At 47.5% G+C, this 22,111-nt stretch overlaps 2 protein-coding genes across 2 annotated transcripts; both read left to right on the top strand.

The window, feature by feature from the left end:
- The first annotated feature begins 8,611 nt into the window (after positions 1-8,611).
- POP7 (POP7 homolog, ribonuclease P/MRP subunit) lies at positions 8,612-10,226 on the top strand. Its single transcript, XM_079783458.1, has 2 exons — positions 8,612-8,811; positions 9,149-10,226. Exon 2 carries the CDS (start codon positions 9,159-9,161, stop codon positions 9,579-9,581), a length of 423 nt encoding a protein of 140 aa, XP_079639584.1. The 5' UTR covers positions 8,612-8,811; positions 9,149-9,158; the 3' UTR covers positions 9,582-10,226.
- A 6,290-nt stretch (positions 10,227-16,516) lies between these two features.
- Positions 16,517-21,629, top strand: EPO (erythropoietin; the record flags this gene model as incomplete). Its single annotated transcript, XM_079797034.1, is given in 6 exon segments — positions 16,517-16,546; positions 16,548-16,590; positions 20,373-20,515; positions 20,777-20,863; positions 21,124-21,303; positions 21,471-21,629. Coding segments are annotated over 6 exon segments (642 nt in total).
- Positions 21,630-22,111: the final 482 nt, after the last annotated feature.

The following is a 22,111-nucleotide window of genomic DNA, read 5'->3' as shown; positions in this document are numbered from 1 at the left end:
GGCATCCCCTTGAGAATAGTGACAATGCAGGCTGATGGGAGAAGAGGACCTGGATTGCTAGTTAGATGAGAAGTGAAGTGAAATTTCAGTTCAGGCCTTGAATGCTACCATGGAAATGGTTTTGATCCAAGTGTAGCACTCACTAGATGCAGTGAGTCAAGAAGAGCAAAACTGCCAATGAGAATGAAAAAAAAAAAAAAGAGCAAGACTGACTCCACGGTATAAAATTGGAATGATCCCCCATCATTCCTGTGTGCCAATTTGTGACCCTGGGCAAGTCCTGTCCCCCAACTGTAAAATGGGAACCAACCGTGGTGCTGATGATGACACCATGGAAATGAATCCTATAAGCTCCCTCTCTGAGAAAGGAAACTATCCTACCTATTAAAATGGTAATATGTAAATTACCATCACTCCGCTACACCCAGGATTGGGCCAGTGGGAGGTGCAGGGGGCAGGACTCGGGGTGGCCGGGGTAGCCGATTGGGCCAGCGGGACGCTGAGCTTGCGTCCCCAGCGGCAGCGCGCTCAGCGTCTGTGCCATGGCTGTGCTGCGGCACAGAAGGGGCCTCTGGGGCAGCGAGCTGACGTCCCGCCACGGACCATCAAAAGCGGGGGAGCTGGGTGCCTGTCCGCTCAGGCAGCAGGCCTTTCAGAAGCCTCCACCGAGCCGGAGGCTTCTGAAAGGCGTGGTGCACCAGCAGACAGGCACCCAGCTCCCCCGCGATGGAAAGCGAAAGTGTGTAGGGGACCCTACACGTGCATGATTCAATCATGCACTGGGCCTCTAGTATCAGATAACCTCTCGTGCAGTATTAGAGAAAAAGTTTACAAACAAATCACTTGGACATAAAATATTTTTTATTCAGATACTATGCTGTAAAATGTCTTGGTCTGTGTTGTTTTAAATTTGCAAGCTTTTGAACTAAACAGAGATTTAGTTAGATGATTAATCTAGATGAAAGGAAGGTCTCAAATAAGACTAAACAGCCAAGGGGGGGCTGGGTGGAGGGTGATGGGGGGAGGGGAATAGGGGACATCTGTAATACTATCGTCAATAAAAAACAAGCTTTAAAAAATAAAAATAGAAGATTCATGCCCCACCAAAAAAAAAAAAAAAAAAAAGGCTAAACAGCCAAGCTCTGCCTTTTTTCCTAATGGAAGATTCCTCTGTGGTGTTTACCTTCAATGAAATGTTTTAGGTAAGGACCATCTTAGTGTCAAATCAGCTCATTACAGAGCTTGGCTTCACCCAACTAATTGTGAACCTTTATATTTATCTGGATGTCAAAGTTTGGAAAACATATTTTAGATAACATGAAAAGACACACAACTTAACTGCCCTAACGGGTTTGGCTCAGTGGATAGAGCATTGGCCTGCGGACTGAAGGGTCCCGGGTTTGATTCCAGTCGGGGGCATGTACCTTGGTTGTGGGCACATCCCCAGTGGGGAATGTGCAGGAGGCAGCTGATCGATGTTTCTCTCTCATTGATGTTTCTGGCTCTCTATTCCTCTCCCTTCCTCTCTGTAAAAAATCAATAAAATATATATTTTTTAAAAAAAAAGAAGAAGAAAAGACACACAACTTAACCGTTCACAAATTATCCTTATTTTTAATTATCAGACAAAATGGGCTTTAATTTATTGCATTCAGAATTAGTTTCCACTAAGTTCTTTGGTCCACCAAATGTAATTTCTTATCAAGTGACCAGTGACCCACATTGCTAAATCCACTGGCCCAGTATCATATGTGGCCTCTCAGCAGCATATGACAGAATCAATCACTCCCTCCTCCAGAAAATGCTTTCTTCACCTGGCTTCCATACTCCCTTGGATTTCCTCCTATCTCACTAGCTGCTCCTGAGTCCTTTGCTGGTTCCTAATCTCCGCTCCTATCTCCAATGACTTAGTCCTTCTAGACCTCCTCTTCGTAATAGGAGGAACTACACAGGATATGAGTCCCACTGCTAGAAATTCTGTCTCAGCTTAGCCATTGCTTCCCCCAGGTCTTATTGGCTATCTCCCCTTGGGGGTCTACCAAATTCCTGTACTTTCTCCCCACTGGTCATACTATTTTTCACATCTTGTTTGCTTTCCACACTAACTATGAGCTGCTTAGCATGGTATTCTATGATGTTACCAGTAATCCAGCCATCTAACAGGGCTCCTTGATCCCACCTTTATTGCTGAGTAGTATTCCATGGTGTGGATGTACCACAGTTTTTTTTAACTATTCTCCTACTGAAAGACACCTGACTTGTTTCCAGTTTGGGATATTATAACTAAAACTCCTATGGACATGTGTGTACGGTTTTAAATGCTCAGGAGCGTTCTTGCTGGGTCATATGGTGAGTATATGTTAAGCTTTACAAGAAACTGCCAAACTGTTTTCCAAAGTGGCTGTATCATTTAACATTTCCACAAGTGGTATATGAGAGATCCATACATATGTATGACAAGTTTCTCTGCATTCTTGTCAGCACTTGGTGTTGTGAAAGATTTTTATTTTGGATATTCTAATAAGTGTGTAGTAGTCATCATGGTTTTAATGGCTAATGATATTGAATGCTGTAGGTGCTTTTTTGGCATCTTGATAGTATCTCATCAAGATTTTTGCCTAGCCCTAGATGGTTTGGCTCAGTGGATAGAGCATCGACCTGTGGACTGAAGGGTCCTGGGTTCGATTCCAGTCAAGGGCACATGCCCAGGTTGTAGGCTCAATCCCCAATAGGTGGTGCGGAGGAGGCAGATGATCAATGATTCTCTCTCATCATTGATGTTTCTATCTCTCTCTCTCCCTTCCTCTCTGAAATCAATAAAATATATATATATATATATATATATATATATATATATATATATTTAAAAGACTTTTGCCTATTTTCTAATTGAGTTGTTTTCTAACTCTTGAATTTAGAGTGTTCTATATATATTCTGGATACAAGTCCTTTGTCAGATATATGATTTGCAAATATTTTCTCCCAGTCTGTGGCTTCTCTTTTCATCCTATTAATGTGCTCTTTCACAGAGTAAAAGTTTTTTTTAATTTTGGTTGACACAGTTTATCAATCTTTTTGTTTAATAATACATGGTGCTTTTGGAGTTGTGTCAAAAAACTCTTCACCTGACCCTATGTCGTGAAGATATTTACCTATGTTTTCCTCTGAAATGTTTACATTTTATATTTAGACTTATCATCTATTTTGTGTTAATTTTTTTCATAGAGCTGAGGTTCAGTTCTTTGCCTGTTTGTCCAATGGCTTTAACACCATTTGCTGAAAAGACTTTCTTTCCCCATTCAACTGATTTTACACTATTGTCAAAATCAGCTGGCTGTACTTGTGTGAATCAATTTCTGGGTTCTCCGTTCCATTTTACTGATTTTTGTGTCTATCCCTTGGCAAATACCACACTGTCTTGATATTGTGTTTATATTTTAAGTATTAAAATCAGGGAGTATGATTCCAACTCTTTCTTCTTCAAAATTGCTTTAACTTTTCTTGTCTTTCCATATAACTTTTACAACAAACTTGTTTAAATCTGCAAAAATTCTTGCTGGGATTTTCATAGGAATTGTATTAAAGCTGGAAATCAATTTGAAGAGAATTGATATCTTTACTGTTAAATCTTCCAATACATAGTATAGCTCTGTATAGACATAGTATAGCTCTGCATTTACTTAGATTTTTTTATTTTTTATTTTTTTCATCAGCATTTGTAGATTTTTAGCATATAGATTTTGTAGATGTTTTGTTAGATGTATATGTAAATATTTCTCCCACCTCCCCCATTTCTGCAGTAACTATAAATGGTATGATTGTGTTTTAAAATTTAGTTTCCAATTGTTTATTGCCAGTGTGTAGAAATACAATTGATTTTTTTATATGTAATCTTGTATACTGCAAACTTCCTAAACTCATTTATTAATTATAAGTTTTTTATAGACTCTTGGGATTTTTTATGTATATAATCATGTCATCTGCAAATAGAGACAGTTTTATTTCTTCTTTTCCAATCTATATCCTTTTCTTGCCTTATTGCATTGGCTGGAACTTCCAACAATGAGTGGTGAGAGAAGACAGTCTTTTAAAATAAAGGTGGCCATGCCCGGCCTGTGTGGTTCAGTGGTTGAGTGTGGGCCTATGAACCAGGAGGTCATGGTTTGATTCCGAGTCAGGGCACATACCGGGTTGCTGGCTCAATCCTCAGTAGGGGTCATGCAAGAAGCAGCTGATTGATGATTCTCTCATCATTGATGTTTCTTCCTATCTCTCCCTCTCCCTCTCTGAAATCAATAAAATAAAAACAAAAAGAAAAGTGGCCAGTCTTTTACCATTAAGTATAATGGTAGTTGTAGGTTTTTTGTAGATGCTCTTTATCAGGTTGAAGAAGTTTCTTCTATTCTTTGTTTGCCTAACATTTTTTTAATCATAAATGGAATGCTTAATTATGTTAAATAGTTTTTCTGCATAAATTGAAATGATCATGTGAACTTTTTTCTTTAGACTGTTAATGTGATATCTATCAATCTATCTATCTATCTATCTATCTATCTATCTATCTATCTACACACACACACACACACACACACACACAAAAGAAACTTTATTTAAAAATACTTTACAGCCCTAGCCGGTTTGGCTCAATGGATAGAGTGTCGGCCTGTGGACTGAAAGGTCCCAGGTTCCATTCTGGTCAAGGGCACATGCCCAGGTTGCAGTCTTGATCCCCAGTAGCGGGTGTGCAGGAGGCAGTCAATCAGTGATTCTCTATCATCATTGATGTTTCTCTCTCTCTCCCTTCCTCTCTGAAATCAATAAAAAAATATGTTTAAAAAAATACTTTACAGACATGGGTGCTTGAAAAAGCTCTTAACTGTATATAAATGAAAAAATTAATAAATAACATTAGTACAACAGACCTGAACATGAACACACTGGCAAAACAAATGGACTTAAAATGGAAATGGATCTTAAAGCTCGCTGTTTTCTATAGGAATATTTACCTGCTGTTTTTCTTGTTTTTTACAAGTGAGAAAGATTAAATACTATGAATATAAAGTTTCTTATATTAATGACACACTTTTACAATAGCCAACAAAAATCTCACCTATGCTTTCTGTTTAACTTCCACCCTGGTGCACAAAGCAAGGCCCTTTGTCCTGGAGAAGCATCAGCTCTCCGGCCCCACCCAGGCCAAGAATGTTCAGTCACAAATTAGGAGAACCTTAGAGAGAACTGTTTCTATCTCCACATTCTTTATTAGTTAAAGGCAGGGAAGAACTGAGAAAAGGGAGAGAAAAAAGTAAAACGCTATTACATACAAAACATTTTTTTTTTTCCTTTCCCCCCTGAAACCTAGTGGTCACAATTCTGAAGACAGGCTCTTGGTCACAGTTCTTGCTGCCTTTTCCAGGGAAAACTCGATCCCCAGAGAGGGCGCTCACTGCTTAATGCTCTAAATCTGAAAGCTTCCAACAAAAGGGAGGCATAATGTGATAGATATGTTGATTGGTTTTCTTATATTGCACCATCTTTGAAATCAGCTTCACTTGGTCATGGTTTATAATTCTTTTTATATATAATAGTCCCCACTTATCTGCTGGGGATACATTCCAAGACCCAAGTGGCTACCTAAACACAGATATATAGATAGATAGATAGATAGATAGATAGATAGATAGATGTAGATATAGATAGGTATATAGATATACATAGATATATAGATATATAGCTACTGTGTTTTTCTTTTATTTTTTAATCTTTATTGTTGAAAGTATTACATATGTCCCCCTATTGTCCCCCATTGACCCCTTCTAGTCCGCCTCTGCTCCCATCCCAGGCCTTCACTACGCTATTGTCTGTGTCCATGGGTTATGCATATGTATATGCATACAAGTTCTTTGGTTGATCACTTCTCACCCACCCTTCCTTCCCCACCTTCCCACTGAGATTCTGCCATCTGTTCTGTGCCTCTTTGTCTCTGGATCTGTTTTGTTCACCAGTTTATTTTGTTCATTAGATTCCACATATGAGTGAAATCATGTGATACTTATCTTTCTCTGACTGACTTATTTCGCTTAGCATAACACTCTCCAGGTACCTCCATGCTGTCTCAAAGGGTAAGAGATCCTTCTTTTTTACTGCTGCATAGTATTCTATGGTATAAATGTAATACTCTATTTTTTCTTATACATACATAGATTTTCACTTAAAGGAAGCACTTTATGGCTTCTCTTTGGCATATCTGAATTGCCAGCCTCACTACTCTTGCTCTTTGGGGTCATTAAGTAAAATAAGGGCTACCTCGACAGTTGATCTGATAACCAAGATGGCTTCAAAGTGATTAATGGATGGGTAGTTTATACATTGTAGATATGCTGGACAAAGGATTGAATCAGGAAGGCGAGATTTCATCACACTATTAAGAGCAGCATGCTGTTTCAAACTTATGAATTATTTCTTTTTAAAAATATATATTTTATTGATTTTTTTACAGAGAGGAAGGGAGAGGGATTGAGAGTCAGAAACATTGATGAGAGAGAAACATCAATCAGCCACCTCCTGCACACCCTCCACTGGGGATGTGCCCACAACCAAGGTACATGCCCTTGACCGGAATCGAACCCAGGACCCTTCAGTCCGCAGGCCAACACTCTATCCACTGAGCCAAACCGGTCAGGGCACTTACGAATTATTTCTGTAATATTATCAGAAGCCCATGTAACATTATCAGAAGCAAGTTGACCATGGGCAACTGAAACCTTGGAGAGTGAAACCAGGGATAAAGGGAGACTACTGTTGAACTCAATTTGCTAACATTTTGTTGATGATTTTTGCATCTTTGTTCAGGAGAGATATTAGTCTATAGTTTTCTTCTTTTGTATTTGCCTAGTTTTGACCTCATAAAATTAGTTGGGAAATGTTCCTTCCTACTCTGTTTTCTGAAAGATATTGTGTGTATAATTCGTGTTATTTCTTCTTTGGTAGAATTCACCAGTGAAACCATCTGGACCTAGATATTTCTTTTTCTAGAGGTTTTTCTTAAAGCTATTAATTAAATTAATAGTTATAGGGCTATTCAGATTATCAATTTAATCTTGGGTGAGTTTGGTTGGTTGTGGTTTTCTAGGAATTGGTTCATTTCACCTAAGTTGTCAAATTTATGTATGTAGAGTTGTTTGTATTATTCTCTTAGTATCTTTCAGTGTATGAGAGATCTTTAGGGCTATTCCCACTTTCATTTCTAATAATCAATTTTATTTATCTTTTCAAAGCTTCTGAGTTGAGTTTTTTATTGTCTTTCTATGTATCATTGATTTTTGCTCTTTATTATTTCCTCCCATCTTATTGCTTTGGCTTTATTTGGCTCTTCTTTTTCTAATTCCTTGAGGTAGAAGCATAGATTATGCTTCCCTTCTTTTAAAAATACTGAGCGGTTGTTTCAGAGTACTCTTTGGTTCCCGGAAGAACTATTTGTCCATTAAAACTCAGCTCAGGTGTCACTTCTGAGGCAGAACAGGGTAGTAGCCAAGCCAGCCTTTCCTCCTCACCTACCTCGTCCTCCCTCATTACCTTCCAAACTGGTGGTTAATGAAAGAATCTGAAGGTAAAAAGAAGAGAACTATGGGATTTAACTAGTGCTGGGAGTTCTTTCTAACCTGCAGTAAAATAAGGTTAGACTCCACCCTAGGCAACTAGAGAGTGGCCTGGGGGCCATAAAAATTCCAACTCACTTGTGTAGGCTTCCAGTTTACCAGGTTATATTGGACTTCACAACTGCATGGCAAGACAGGAATTACCCCATTTGAATGATGGGAAAACTCAAGCAGAGTAGTTCGAGACCCCCAATGCAGGTCTAACGCATTTCCAAAGGGAACTCTCCAGAAGCTGCACCAATCTGGGCAGAGAACTTCTCCCCACTGGTCTTAGGGAGCCAGGAGCACCCCGCCCCCCAGCGCTTCGCCTTGCCCTGCCCGCTAGGGGGCGCACGTCCCTTCTCCCAGGTCTCGGGAAGCCACCAAAGAACCGGTGGATGATAGTTGAGGGGGGTGAGTTAGCGTACCCCCAGGAAATCGTGAAACCTGGGCCTCATAGCTTGGATCCTCAAGGGTGGGCCCGGGGTCAGGCCGGCAACAGGCAAGGAGAGGGGCAGGTCCCCGTGAACTGCAGGGGAGTCCGGGGACGCTGTCCTCTGTCGAGGGCCACCCCTCACCATTCAGTGCCCCCCTCCGTATTCGGGCCGCAGGGACTTTGGGCGAGAGTTCAGTTCTGTCAACTCTGTCACGCCTCCTCTGACCAGAGGAACTGCGATGGATGCAGGAGCCCAGCCTTGTTTTTAGGCTCCTTTGCGATCCCATTCTTCTGAATTCCCTGCATTCCCTGCTGTCATTGCAAGACCCTCACCCGCATTCTTCACGCCCCTAGAATAGCCGCTTTCCCCACCGCCCCCACGAGACCCCTCTCTCACCCCAGGACCCCTCCGAGGGCCAGGAACTTGGTCTGGCCTGGGGAAGCTGGCCCTCCTCCTCCTCTGGCTTGGTACCCGCCCCCGGCCCCCGGGCCCGCCTCGGAGACACGTGGTAGATCCCGTCACGCCCGGAAGCCTCGCGTTACTCAGACACCTCGCGCGGGGGCTCGAGCGGCTCGGGACTAGGGGCGGGGAGCACGGAGGCCGGCGAGGCGATTCGTGCATCTCGCAGAAGGCCGGTGTCGCCCGCGACCTGGCGTTCCCGTTGAGCGCCCCTTTCCTTCACTTCTTCGGGTCTGGGGTCCTGGCTGCACCCTCCATTAGGCCGGTTGGCACCACACGTAAGTGACCTGGCAGGGGAAAGGGCCGCGTACGCAAGGAGGCCACCCTGGGCCGGAGAGGGTAGGCACGAAAGAGTCAGGGAAGCGGGTGGTGGAGGGGCGTGAGGTTGGGGGCGATGTAATGAATGAATGGAGCTGGCGGTGGAAGATAGGCGGAAGCTCGGGGGTCATGGGCGGGGACTGAGGCCGGAAGCGAAGAGGGGCACTGAATGCGCCCCCTCCTGGTTACACCTTTTGGACAGGAAATGGAGTAGAAAAGTAAGCGAAGTCTCTTGTCACCCCTCGCTGATCTTGTCTCTTCCCTACTCCCCCCCCCCCCCCCCCCCCCCCGGGCCAGGGCACGCCACATGGCAGAAAACCGAGAGCACCGTGGGGCCGGCGAGCCTGAGCTGGATCCAGTGGAGTACACCCTTCGGAAGCGACTGCCTCACCGCCTGCCCCGGAGGCCCAATGACATTTATGTCAACATGAAGACTGACTTTAAGGCCCAGCTGGTCCGCTGCCAGAAGCTGCTGGACGGTGGGGCGCGGGGTCAGAACGCATGCACTGAGATCTACATTCATGGCTTGGGCCTGGCCATCAATCGTGCAATCAACATTGCCCTACAGCTGCAGGCGGGCAGCTTCGGCTCCTTGCAGGTGGCTGCCAATACCTCCACAGTGGAGCTCGTTGATGATCTGGAACCAGAGACTGATACACGAGAGCCGCTGACCCGCATCAGAAACAACTCGGCCATCCACATCCGAGTTTTCAGGGTCACACCGAAGTAATTAAAATGAGTCTGGCTCACTTTATCCAGCCACCCTCAGCTAGGCTCAGGTATGACTCTCCTTGTACTGAGTGCTGTCATGGACCTCCTGCCAGAGTCAGGAAAAGCCTGTCTTCTCATAGCCCAAAGGATTCTGGATTGAGAGGGAAAGAGTGTCTCTGGTTGGGCCCAAGCAATAGGCCTTCCTGAGTCTTTGTGGTCTGTAACCAACCATTGTCCTAGACAATAAAAAGTATCGCGTTGTGTTAGCGTCCATTCACCCCACTGCCACTGCCTTTCCCCTGTGTAAAGTCTGTGTGTGCTTGAAAAGAAGAGTAGGAAACCTGACAAGTACGTAAATGTAGGCGGGAAACTTGAGGTGCCTTCACAGAGAGCATACATTGTACTATGGACAGCGTAACTAACTTTAATACAACGCAGAAGCCTGACAACCCAAAGTTTGCTTTAAAATTTCTCATTCAGAGGCAGGCCGAATGGATAAGGTGTACACTCTTGCCTGCTGAATGCAGCTGGGATAGTTGTGTGCTCAGAAGCATCAGGCTCTGGTAGAGGTTCCCAGGCACAGACAAGGTGGGGGTTTAAAAATGAAAGAAGCAAAAACTAAGGTCTCCTGTGTATCAGCCTCTGTGGTAGGGATTGGCACATGGCTTCATTCATTTCTTGGTCCTGCAGAGCCCAAATGGTTCTAAGCAACTATGGTCCAGAGCCCTTCAGACCTTTCTGGCTGGGCTGCTCTCGTGGGAAAAGAAAGCCTCTCCCCTGAATTACTGGGCACAGATAAATACGTTTTGCTTGGATAGCTTTAGAAAGATCAGATTTCTCATGTTTATCAAACCAGAGTCATCTAAAGCAATGTTTATCAAAGTGGTTGGTGATCCATTTGTGGGTCTTGAAATCAATGTACTGGGTCATAGACTTAAGAAGCAAGTAGAGTCCTAGCTGGTTTGGCTCAGTGGATAGAGTGTTGGCCTGCAGGATGGAGAGTCCCTGGTTTGATTCTGGTCATACACACATGCCCAGGTTGTGGGCTCCATCCCCAGTGTGGGGCCTGCAGGAGGCAGCCGATCCATGATTCTCTCTCATCATTGATGTTTTTCTCTCTCCCTTCCTCTCTGAAATCAATATTTTTAAAAAACAAAAAACTTCAACCCTCAAAGATGATAAAAGAAAAAAAGCAAGTTGAAGAAAGTGCAACTTAAATGGCAGTGTTGTTGCCAATTTTTCAGTTAACAATGTGTTTATATATACACACTAGAGGCCCAGTGCATGAAATTCTTGCACAGGTAGGGTCTCTAGGCCTGGTTAGTGAGGCCTTCCTTCTGGCTGCCAGCCGGGGCCTTTCTTCATTCTGTGCCGCCTCCTGGTGCTCAGCGCATGTCATAGTGAGCAATTGAATTCCTGGGGGTCGAACTCCCAGGGGGACAATTTGCATGTTAGGCTGTTATATATATAGAAGATATGTACTAGGTATGTAAATTGTTTTACTGTGGTTGAAATCAAGTTTGAAAGCATCTGATTTAAAGGTTAGTAACAGAATTTTATTCTAGGTTGTTTGAAGGTAGTTTGATTTGGGTTTTGAAAATCAGGCTTCTCATTTATTGAAATCCCTTCTGGCTTGAGGATTCCTATTGATGAGGGACTTTGATGCTGGGTGAGTGACTGCTAGTAAAGTGGATTCCTTACAAAAGGACCAGTGCTTCATTCAAACAACTAAACATGCTCAGCAGCTACTGTGAGCCAAGGCTTGGTTTGGGCCCTGGGGATACAAAGGGGTGGATATAAAATGGTCTCTATCTTCAAGGAGTTCATCATTTAATTGGAAAGGTGGATATACAGTTTTTGTGAATGAGGAAGATGTGTTATAAAAGAATTAAGAGTAGTCATGATATGGAAATGTGGAAAAGGGAATGCTAACTTCCTGGTGGGGTCCAAGATGGTTTCACCTTTGACTTGGGTTTTGAAGGATGAATAGGAGTTTGCCAGGCAAAAAAAGAATGGAGAGGGCATATCTGGTAGAGGGGTTGGTATGCACAAAGGGGGTTCATGAACAGGCAGGACATGTTCTGGGGCTGGAGGGTCACTCAGTGGCTAGAAAGCAGGAGGTGAGGGAGAAATGGGAGATATTCCTATCACACCCCCTAGCCCCACACCCCTATCATCCTTGATTGCCAGGCTCCCTTACCCTGTAGCCCCCCAGTAGCAGAGGGAGCTGGATGGAGCTATGTGTCTCCCTGCACGTATGTGATCTTGTGTCTACGCTTCTGGCCTGGGCCCAGCTGAGGTGGTGGCAGGCAGCCTTCTGCCTTTGGTTTGTTTTGGCAGCTGTGTCTCCCAGCCTGTTTGTTTGTTGTTTCTACTCCATGTTCTCTCACTGCTTGCCAGAGCGGCTTCCCTCAGTGGCAGTTTTATAGAAATAGCCCTTGAACATTGGATGGTATGTAGGCTCACCCTTGAGTGTGTGGGGGCATGTAAAAGATGAGGGGAAGACTTCTGCATCTATTGGAGTCCATGCATGATGGGTGGGGCAAGGAACTCCATCCCATTTGTAGTGGGGCTGACTCTGGCTTCTGTCCACCCTCCATCCCCAACTTCTGCTGGCTCTCTGAAGTGTCTTTCATCAAAACTTGGGAAACGGGGGAAGGTATGTCCAAGTGCAGTTTCCCTCCCTTCTTTTTACTCAACAGCTGCAGAGCCCACAATGAGTGCATAATTACCTCCTACTTCAAAAACATCCTCAGAGGCGAGAATTCAAATGCTTAGCTTGGCAGTGGGTGTAGACATTTGTTCATCATCCATAGCGTTATTGAGCATCCTTTAGTTGTAGGGATTTGTGTTAGGTGCCAGGCCTGCCTGGAGAGGAATAACCGTTGGTCCTGTAAAGTCTAATAGGAAGCAGGGCAGATAGATTAAAAAAGACAAATAATTTGCATAGTGTTTGGAACTGTCTTGGTGTTTGTAAAGGCTACTATTGTTAGTATGACATTTTGCTAAGGGGTGGTTTGGAGCCTCTTAATGTAACTAGGGAGAGGGGGAGGAAGGTGATTTGTGTGTGTTTGATTCACAAGGCTGGGTTATTAGTTTTGTCAGCTTTTCATTGTGGTTGCCTGGTAGGGAAGAAGGCCCTCAGGACACATGAACTAGTTTGGATGGGCTGATAAGTAAGTCCCATATTATGTCCCAGATGAGTTCCTGGTGTTTGGTCAGGAGTTGGGGAAAGAATGGTATGTTCCACATACCTTTTTTTGTTGTTGTTAATCCTAACCTGGGGATATTCTTTTCCATTGATTTTTTTTTTTTTTAGAGTGTAGAAAGGAGGAGGGAAGGAGGGAGGGAGGGAGGGAGGGAGGAAGGGAGAGAGAGAGAGAGAGAGAGAGAGAGAGAGAGAGAATGAACCAGCAACCAGGTACATCCCCTTGACTAGAAATCAAACCCGTGACCCCTCATCGAGGAGGATGATGCTCTAAACACTGAGCACATTGAACCTATGGAGAAGCTGGACTAGAAGTATGTGCCTAATGTAGTTCCTTAGGGAAGAGATGTCCAGCTGCACAGAGATTTGGAGTGAGGCCAAGGCCATCCCACCAAGAAAGAAGTTTGTGAAAATGACCACTTAAGACTCCATCTTCCTAATGGCGTTATGGGTGCTTTTTAATTTATGTTTTTTGGTTTAGCCATGTTGTCTAGTTTTTCAATGGTCATGTGTGTTTTTTCTTAACGTATAATATTAACTCTTTTTAAAAATTGATTTGGGAGAGAGAGAAACATCGACTTGTTGTTCTACTTATTTATGCATTTATTGGTTTTCTTGTATGTGCCCTGACGGGAGATCAAACCCATGGCCTTAGCATATTGGGACAACACTCTAACCAAATGAACTACCTGGCCAGGGTTGTATTATTTTTGTAATAAGAAAAGTTAATTTTTTACAAACCCTGTTCTTCTGTTCTCTATCTAGGTGGGGTGATCAGGGAGCTAGTCATCAAACTGATGAGATAACCTCAAGGAGAAGTGATTTCACTGCCCAGTCCAGTAAGGAATAAATATCTGATGGATGGATGGGTGGCTGCACAGTAAGACAGCTTGCTGTCTACTCTATAACAAGCCTCTGCTCCCTTAAGAAACATCAGATGTCTTGTCACTGGAAATATGCAAGCAGAGAGCTTCATCTTCACGAGACCTCCTAGGTTCCTTCCAAGTCCATGCATCTTGTTTGCTGCAAGAAAAATATACTAAATACCTGAAAATACTAAAATTATTTGCTGGCTCATGAAATAAGACATGAACAGAAGTAGGAAGATCCTATAGGACCACCAGTAGAGTTCATGCAAAATCCTTAGTCCCCAAGCTCCATGTTAACAAAATAAAACTTTTGTATTCACAATTGTACACCTGCGAAGACCTTACATAAGAGAAAAACATTACTCCCATTAATATTGCAAGTAGTGTTTGGTTTCAATTAGGACTTTCTAATTTTATTTTTGCTTGGACAGGAAAGTTACTCTGGCCAATTTAGTAGCTCTGTCTTCTGATATAGGATGGGTGTTGTGGGAAGGGGCTTAGGAATATTCAGCGGTACTCGTGAGCTAGAGATCCTAGGATTGGGCTGACACTTTTCACAGAAATCTAACTGGAGGAAGTGGTTCTGGAGCTTGAGATAGAGGTATTGGTGCTCTGGGAGCCCTGCTTTAAGGACTCAAGTGCTTGGGGGATTCAAGAGTCAAGTAACTGAGAAAGGTGGCCTCATAATGCTTATCTAGAGTGGGCCCACAGGCCTCATTCAGTCCAAGGGCTTTGAGCTTCTTTGGGGACCCACACTGATGGGGCAAGAAATTCTTGGTTAGCCCTAGGCTTTGAATAAACAAAGTTTGAGTCTTGTCTTGATATCTGTTTCTTAACCCATCTCTAACTCCCACAGTGACTCCATTTCACCCAGTTGTATTCAGGGGCAAGTGTCTCCCAAGTGCAGTCCATGTGCCCAGCTCCCCAGAGGGAACAGTAAAAGATGTTGGAGGAAGGTCAAAGAATATGCTGGGGGTTTGGTCTCCAGGCCTCCAAAGTGAGAACAGATAGCTGGTATAATAAAGCAGAGAGCGTAGAAATCATAGTTAGCATTTGTTGATTACCCTATGTCAGATATTACACAGTCCCACCATAGCCCTGGGAAGGGATTACTATGATTTTCACCATCCCCATTCTATAGAAACAAGGTTCAGAGATAAAGTCATAAGTCGGTGCTAGCTAGTACGTGGCAGAGCTCAGGCCACCAATCTGGGCTCCCTTGTTTACTGAACTACCCCTTTAGGTCGCTAGGTTACAGTGCTGCTTGCGGAGAACAAAAACCTGGATCTGGTTCTGGCTACTTGTGGCCAAGAAAACAGCCCTTGCCTCAGTTTCTCCAAATTGATCTTTGCATAGGATTTTCTTTCTCCAGCAGGAATCCCTTCTCCAGCATTCTTGCTCCCTTTCCAGTTTCCCAAGGGCCAGGAAGCCCTCCCCCACCCCATCCTCGGCCACCTCACTTCCCAGCACAGAAGGTCTTCTGGGCCATTGGCTGAACTCTCTGAGTCAAGCTGAGAAGCAACTGCTTGGAAAGCAGGGCAGGAGCGGCCCAGAGCCCTCCCTCCACTCCCCCTTATCCCCAACCCAACTCCAGGCAGCTGGGCTTCATGCTGCCTGGGGTCTGGGACAGCTCAGGGGGGCTGTAAATTTGCTTCTCCTTGGATTTTCAATCTGAATTGGCTGCCAGGAAGACTTCATGGAACAGAGCCTGCCTCCACCCCCGCCATCCTCTGGTCACAACGGTCCCTTTTCAGATCCTGCCTCAGTGGCTGTCTTCACAGGAAGTGGAGGGAGGCCTCTCAAGCTCCCAGTATCCCAGAGCTAGGTTGTCCAGGTATGGCTCCGGCAAGCACTCTGAGGATGAATGGCTTACTTCCCCTCTCTAGGTCAATCTTTGACTGAGGTGTCTGAAGTGGAGGGACCACATAATGGCATATAAGTGATAGCCATAAACAGGAAACATGTTCAGTGCCACATGAGTACCACAGTGAACAAGGCCTGTCAGACACTCGCTCTCTGCTCGATTAACAGGGCACCCGTGCTGCATGACTCCAGAGTACCATTCCCATCAGAGTCTCTGAATGGCACCCCCTTGAGTTGTGCAGTGCTCACCTTGACAGTTGTACATGGTGGCCCTGCCAGTGAGAGACCTAAGACGTGTAAGGATGGCAGCACAGAGGAAGAAGACAACTTCCTGCTGGGGGATCAGGGAAGGTTTCATAGAAGAGGTAATGCTTGGGTTTGGTCTTTGAAGAACAGGAGAGAGAGTGTGGGCAGGTGATCACGTGGAAGGCACAGGTTGAGCAAAGGGCAGGAAGCTGAAAACCATCTAACTGTGCTTGTGTGATGAACAAAGTGGGAGAATAGGCTGGAGAGGTTGGTGGATGGCAGAACACCGAGGGTCTTAGTTCTGAGGCAACCAAGATCCATTGCAGACTCCTGCTCAGGGGAGTGACTCAAATGAGGCTATTCAATAAGAAAGTCAGTCTAATGGCAGGGTTGGGGGTTAACTGGAGGGGTCAGTGAGGAGACCTGCAGTGGTCCTGGGACTGAGTCGGCATCATGCCAGAGGAACAGAAGCAGGAAGATGGAGGGGGCGCTGGGCAGGAGATGGTGAATTGGTGAATATTGGAGGGAGAGCCCCAGGTAGCTTCCTGTTTTCTTCCTTATCCTCAGGGTCCCCTGATGAGGACAGATAGGTGGACCCTGCTGGGCAGTATCCAAGAACACCTGGGTTGAAGTTGTCCTCCAAACCAGCCTCTGCCCTCCTAGCAGGATTACACAGTTTAGGGATTGGGTGTGGGGTGGACCAAGATCCTCTCCTCTACCCTCTCTCCCAAGCTGCAACCATAGCTTTCTCTTTGAAAGCCACAGAGGATGAGCCAGCACCACCCCTGCCCAGTAGGCCCCAGCACCTGTGCTCTTGACCCATCTTCCTTCCTTTCTTGAAGGTAGGGGCCTCTGACAAATTGCTGTCAGAGGGGAGGGAGGAGCAGGTCCCACAGCCCAAGAGGCTCCTCCTCTCCTCCTCCCCCCACCCCCATCTGTTCCTGGTCTCCTCTTCATGGTCAGGTCAGGGCAGTGACGCAGGAGTCGAGTTGAGGACTGGGAGAACAGAGCCTGGGGGTTGGGGGGTTAGGGACAGAACACATGTGCGGACGTGTGTGGACGTGAGTGTGCATGTGCTCGTCTCACAGCTGGGATCTGGGAAGGAAGCAGAACTGGGTTCTGAAGGCCAAGAGGGGCTGGGAGTCTGCCTGGTGCTGAGAGGGAAACTGGGACCAGAGGGCATGGTGGGGCGTGCAGACCCACATCCAGTACACCACGTTCGAGGAGGGCTCCCAAAGCAGGCTCGAGGTGAGCTGAGGGCAGGAGAGCAGAGTGGGAGAGAGTCAGGTCCTCATTACTTCCGCCAACCTCTCCATCTCTCTGAACCCCTCTTTGATCATGCTCTCCCCTCACCCCTTTATGTCTTCCTCCCTCACCTCATTCAGGTCTTCTTCATTCAGGTCACCTTCTCAGCATGCGTCCCTGCTTGCCTGATCTAAAATTGCAACCTCTTCTAACATTCCTGGTCCCCGCCCCCCCCACCCCCCCTCCCGCCCGCCCTTCTGTGCCTGTTCTTAGTCCTTATCGCCATTGGAGATCCTCTTTTATTCATATTTGTGTTTGTCGTCTGCCTCTGTACTAGAATGTTAGCTCAACCAGGGCAGGCATTCTTGTCTGTTTCATGCACTGCTCTATCCCCAGGTCCTGGCCAAGAGTAGGTATTTATATATAGATTTCTTGAATGAATGAATATTCATTTCATTTTTTAAAAATTCCTCACTGAGGATATGTTTCCATTGATTTTTAGTTTTATTTATTTATTTTTTGAAAATATATTTTTATTGATTTCAGAGAAGAAGGGAGAGGGAGAGAGAACTAGAAACATCAATGATGAGAGAGAATCATTGATCAGCTGCCTCCTGCACGTCCCACACGGGGGAATCGAGCCTGCAACCTGGGCATGTGCCCTGACTGGGAATCAAACTGTGACCTCCTGGTTCATAGGTCAATGCTCAATCACCGAGCCACACCAGCCTAGCTCCAGTGATTTTTACAGAGAGAGAGGAAGGGCCGGGTGGAGAGAGAGAGAGAAATATCTGAGAGAAAAACATCAATCAATTGCCTCCCATACGTACCTGATTGGGAATTCAGCCCACAACCGAAGTATGTGTCCTGACCAGGAATCGAACCCACAATCTTTTGTGTGTATGGGATGACGCTCCCCAACCAACCCGGCCAAGGCTGAATATTCATTTCTTGAAGAAACAAATATTTCTTTAAAAAAGATTTTTAGAGAGAAAGGAAGGGAGAGGGATAGAGAGATATAAGCATCAATGAGAGAAACATCATAATCGGTTGCCTTCTGCCGGCCCCTTAGTAGGCACAGAACCAAAAACCCGGGCATGTGCCCTAACTGGGAATGGAATCGTGACCTCCTGGTGCATAGGTCGATGTTCAACCACTGAGCCACACCAGCCGGTGAAACAAAATTTCTTGAATAAATGAATGAACATTTCCCAACAAAAGCCAAATTCCTCAGAGTGGCATTCAAGGAACCTGACCCCTCCCTAACCAGCACTCTGGTCTGATCTCCTTTCCATAGGCTGTGCACCCGACCCTCCTTTCCCTTTGCGTAATTGGCCTCCCACGCCCACCTGACATCTTTTCCTGTTGAAATCCTACCTGCCCTTCAAGGCTGAGCTCCTTGTCAGCTCCTCCATTAAAGCTTCCTTGACGTCCCCTACAGCAGCTCTCCCTCTTCCAAACTCTTACCGCTGAGCTCTGTGCACTCCGGTCCTCACACACCGCCCTGTGTACACATCTTGTCTCTATGGTAAGCTGCTAACTCCATCCAGGAGACATCCTAGGTCTCAACACATCTTTTTGTCTTGCAAAGTGTGTAGTCAAGTGTCTTGCATAAAGAAGGCACTGAACACATGAAGAAAATATTTCTAATATCATGAGGCCAGGTAGGAGTGAAGGAACTTATATAACTACCTGTAGGACTTTGCTGTCTTATGAAACCTGCCCGAGGTAGGCCTGGTACTTTCATCATACCCATGTGACAGGTGAGGACACGGGCTCAGGGGCTGAGGCCATTTTCTAAGGTTTGAGAGGCAGCCAGCCTGGTCCCGGCTTTAGGAAGATTGCTCTCCTGCCTCAGGGCTTCCTACAATTCTCAAAGGACTCCCTGCAAATCCGAGCTGCCATCACTCTGGGGGTTAGCTTTATTCACTCTGGGGGCTAGCTTTATTTCAGAGTTCGTAAGAATTCTGCCACGCAGGCTGACCTGTGTCACAGGACAAAGAAACGATGTGGAAGTGCGTGTATGTCCTGCAGAGCCTACCATGTGATTTGTGCCCTAAAAGTTCAATTCCTGGGTTTTCAGGGTCCTGGAAAGTGAGGAGGGGGAGAAGACCCCCACATTTCTTGCTCCATACACCACCAGATTCCTCAACATGGACAACACTGGTTCTAGAACAAGTACAGGGGCTGTGAGAAGAAAGGCAACTGACTTGTCCCTGCCAGCAGCTTCCAGACTCAGCGCCTTCGCAGAAACCTAGGCACTTCCAGCTCTGAGCCCCCCCCCCCCCTCCGGGAGGCGCGGGGGCCCCTAGCCTTTCCCAGAGTGGCCCTCCTTCTAGGCGCAGGCGTCCTGCCCGTCCCGCCGGTGCACACCCAGCGGCACCTCCCGGAACCGGGGTCCGGCGGGCAGAAGGGTATTCCTGCACCCGCGCCTGCCGCGCCGCGCCGCTCCCGCCCCGGCGAACCCGCGACCCAGGCGTCCTGCCCCCTGCTCTGACCTCATGGCCCCCACCTCGGGCGACCACTCACGCACACAGCCTCCCGCCACCCCCACACACGCACGCACACATGCAGATAACAGCCCCGACCCCCGGCCGCAGCCGCAGTCCCCGGGCCAACGCCGGCCGGTCGCCTCGCCGCACGTCTTCCCGGACGCTGGCCCTGCGCTTGCTCAGCCCGACCCCCCGGCTCGGCAGCCCCTGGACAGTGAGCCCCCTCCTCCGGCCTGTGGGGTGGCCCAGCCCCGTCGAGTTTCCCGGGATGAGGGCTCGGGGCGCGGGCGCCGGGCGAGCCCCTGGTCGCTGAACGGCCCGGCGGGGCACGGAGATGGGGGTGCGCGGTGAGTGTCGCCCGCAGGGCAGCTCCCGCCCCGGCCCCTGTTTGAGAAGGGATTTGCCGCCGGGACTGCTGGCCCAGAGGTGGCTGGGTTCAAGGACCCGCGGCTTGCCGAGGGACCCCGGAAGGGCAAAGGGGGTGGGGCAGCCTCCACGTGTCGCCCGGGCTTGGGGAGACCCCGGGAAAGGCAGAATGTGACCTGGAGACGGGGACGAGGTTTGGGGGTTCGAGGAAAAGAAAAGCGGCTGTGTGGGTGGGGAGAAAGTTGATACCTGGGTCCCGGAGCAGCCAACGGGATCTGCGAGAGGGGAAGCCTCCGTCCCAGCCGGAGTGAAGTTTGGCCCCGAGAAGCGAGCCGGCGGCTGGGGGGTGGGGGGTGCGCTCGGCAGCAGGATTGAATGAAGGCACCGGAGGCAGAATCAGAGCGCTGGGAAGATTGGGGTTGGGAGGGCCAGCCCAGGCGAGGAGCGTGTGAACCTGCCCCTCCAAACTAACACGTCTCCTCCCCTCCCTTCCTCACACCAAGCCTGGCTCTCTTTTCCAGAATGCCCTGCCTTGCTGCTCCTGCTGTCCTTGCTGCTGCTTCCTCTGGGCCTCCCGGTCTTGGGCGGCCCTCCATGCCTCATCTGTGACAGCCGCGTCCTGGAGAGGTACATCCTGGAGGCCCGGGAGGCTGAAAATGTCACGGTGAGACCCCCTTCCCAGGACATTCCACAGCATTCACTCTGAGGGGCTCAGGGGCCTCCTCCCAAATCCAGGAACCTGGACTCATTCCTGGCACTGGGTTCAGGCTGGAGGTGAGAAGCCAGAACCCCAGTAAAATGGATAAAAGCGGTAGCCCCTTAGGCACACCTGGAAGCTAGGTCAGGGGCACAGCCGGAGGGGCCGTGGCCTGTGCGCTGGGCTGAGAGCCCTGGGGGCATTGACTCCCTGGGGTTGTGCTTTTAGATGGGCTGTGCTGAAGGCTGCAGCTTCCGTGAAAATATCACCGTCCCAGACACCAAGGTTAACTTCCATGCCTGGAAGAGGATGGAGGTGAGTTCATTTTTCCTTCCTCTTGGGGAGTCTCATTTTGGAAACTTGATAGGGCAGGAGGGAGAGGGATACAGAGAGGAAATGGAGTAGCAAAGATGAGGACTGAATGGGATATGTTAATCTGTTCATTCATTCATTCATTCCACAGACCCTTTTGCACGCCTTCTGTTTGTTTGCTCAGCTTTGTGCTTAGGGCAGCTGAGAGGGAGGAATAAGGGGTGGCTTGGGCCCAGCTGACTCCAGGTCTCTGCTCCTTTCAGGTTGAGCAGCAGGCCTTGGATGTCTGGCAGGGCCTGGCTCTGCTCTCAGAAGGCATCCTGCGAGGCCAGGCCCTGTTGGCCAACTCCTCCCAGATGTCTGAGACCCTGCAGCTACATGTGGACAAAGCCATCAGCGGCCTGCGCAGCCTCACCTCCCTGCTTCGGGCACTGGAAAGCCAGGTGTGTAGGAACAGACCCTCCCTCGCACTCTGCCCTTTCTGTAAAATGGGAGAAGCCCTGCCAAGGAACACTGAGACTTCCCTCACACCCCCTCCAGTTCTGTCCTGGATCCAATCTCCCCCCAGGGTCCCTGGCACTGCAGTAATCTTGTATTCTCTCCTTGACAGAAGGAAGCCACCTCCCTTCCAGATGCAGCGGCCTCTGCTGTTCCACTCCGAACATTCACTGTTGATACTTTGTGCAAATTTTTCCGAATCTACTCCAATTTCCTGCGGGGAAAGCTGAAGCTGTACACAAGGGAGGCCTGCAGGACAGGGGACAGGTGATCAGATGCTCCCACCCTGGGCACATCCACCACCTTGCTCACCACTACTGCCCACGCCACGTCTCCCACACCACCACTCCCGACCCCCAGCAAGGGGCTATCAGCTTAGCACCAGCCTGTCCCAAGGACACTCCAGGACCAGCGGTGACATCTTAGGGGCCAGAGGAACTGTCCAGAGTTCAACTCAGATCTAAGTACGTCACAGGGCCAGTCTAAGGCCCTGAAGCAGGAAAAATTCAGAGGAGATCAGCTTAAACTCGGGACGGTGCCATGATGGAGAGACACCAAACTCATCTCCATGCCCTACAGAACTGTGATGCCAGGACAAGCTGGAGGGCAAACACCTCTTTTTGCACCTACCAAGCAGGGATAGGATGGACTGGAGAATTTAGGTGGCAAGTCATGAATTCTCTAGGTCTCCATGGAGGACTCCATGACCGCAAGATCCCCCTGGATAATGAAGGTGGTGGGAGCCACGAGGAT

The sequence above is a fragment of the Cnephaeus nilssonii genome (assembly GCF_951640355.1).
Source record: "Cnephaeus nilssonii genome assembly, chromosome: 2".
NCBI classification, from domain to species: Eukaryota; Metazoa; Chordata; class Mammalia; order Chiroptera; family Vespertilionidae; genus Cnephaeus; species Cnephaeus nilssonii.
The sequence above is the reverse complement of the archived record's forward strand: the minus strand, read 5'-3'. Positions and strand labels throughout refer to the sequence as shown.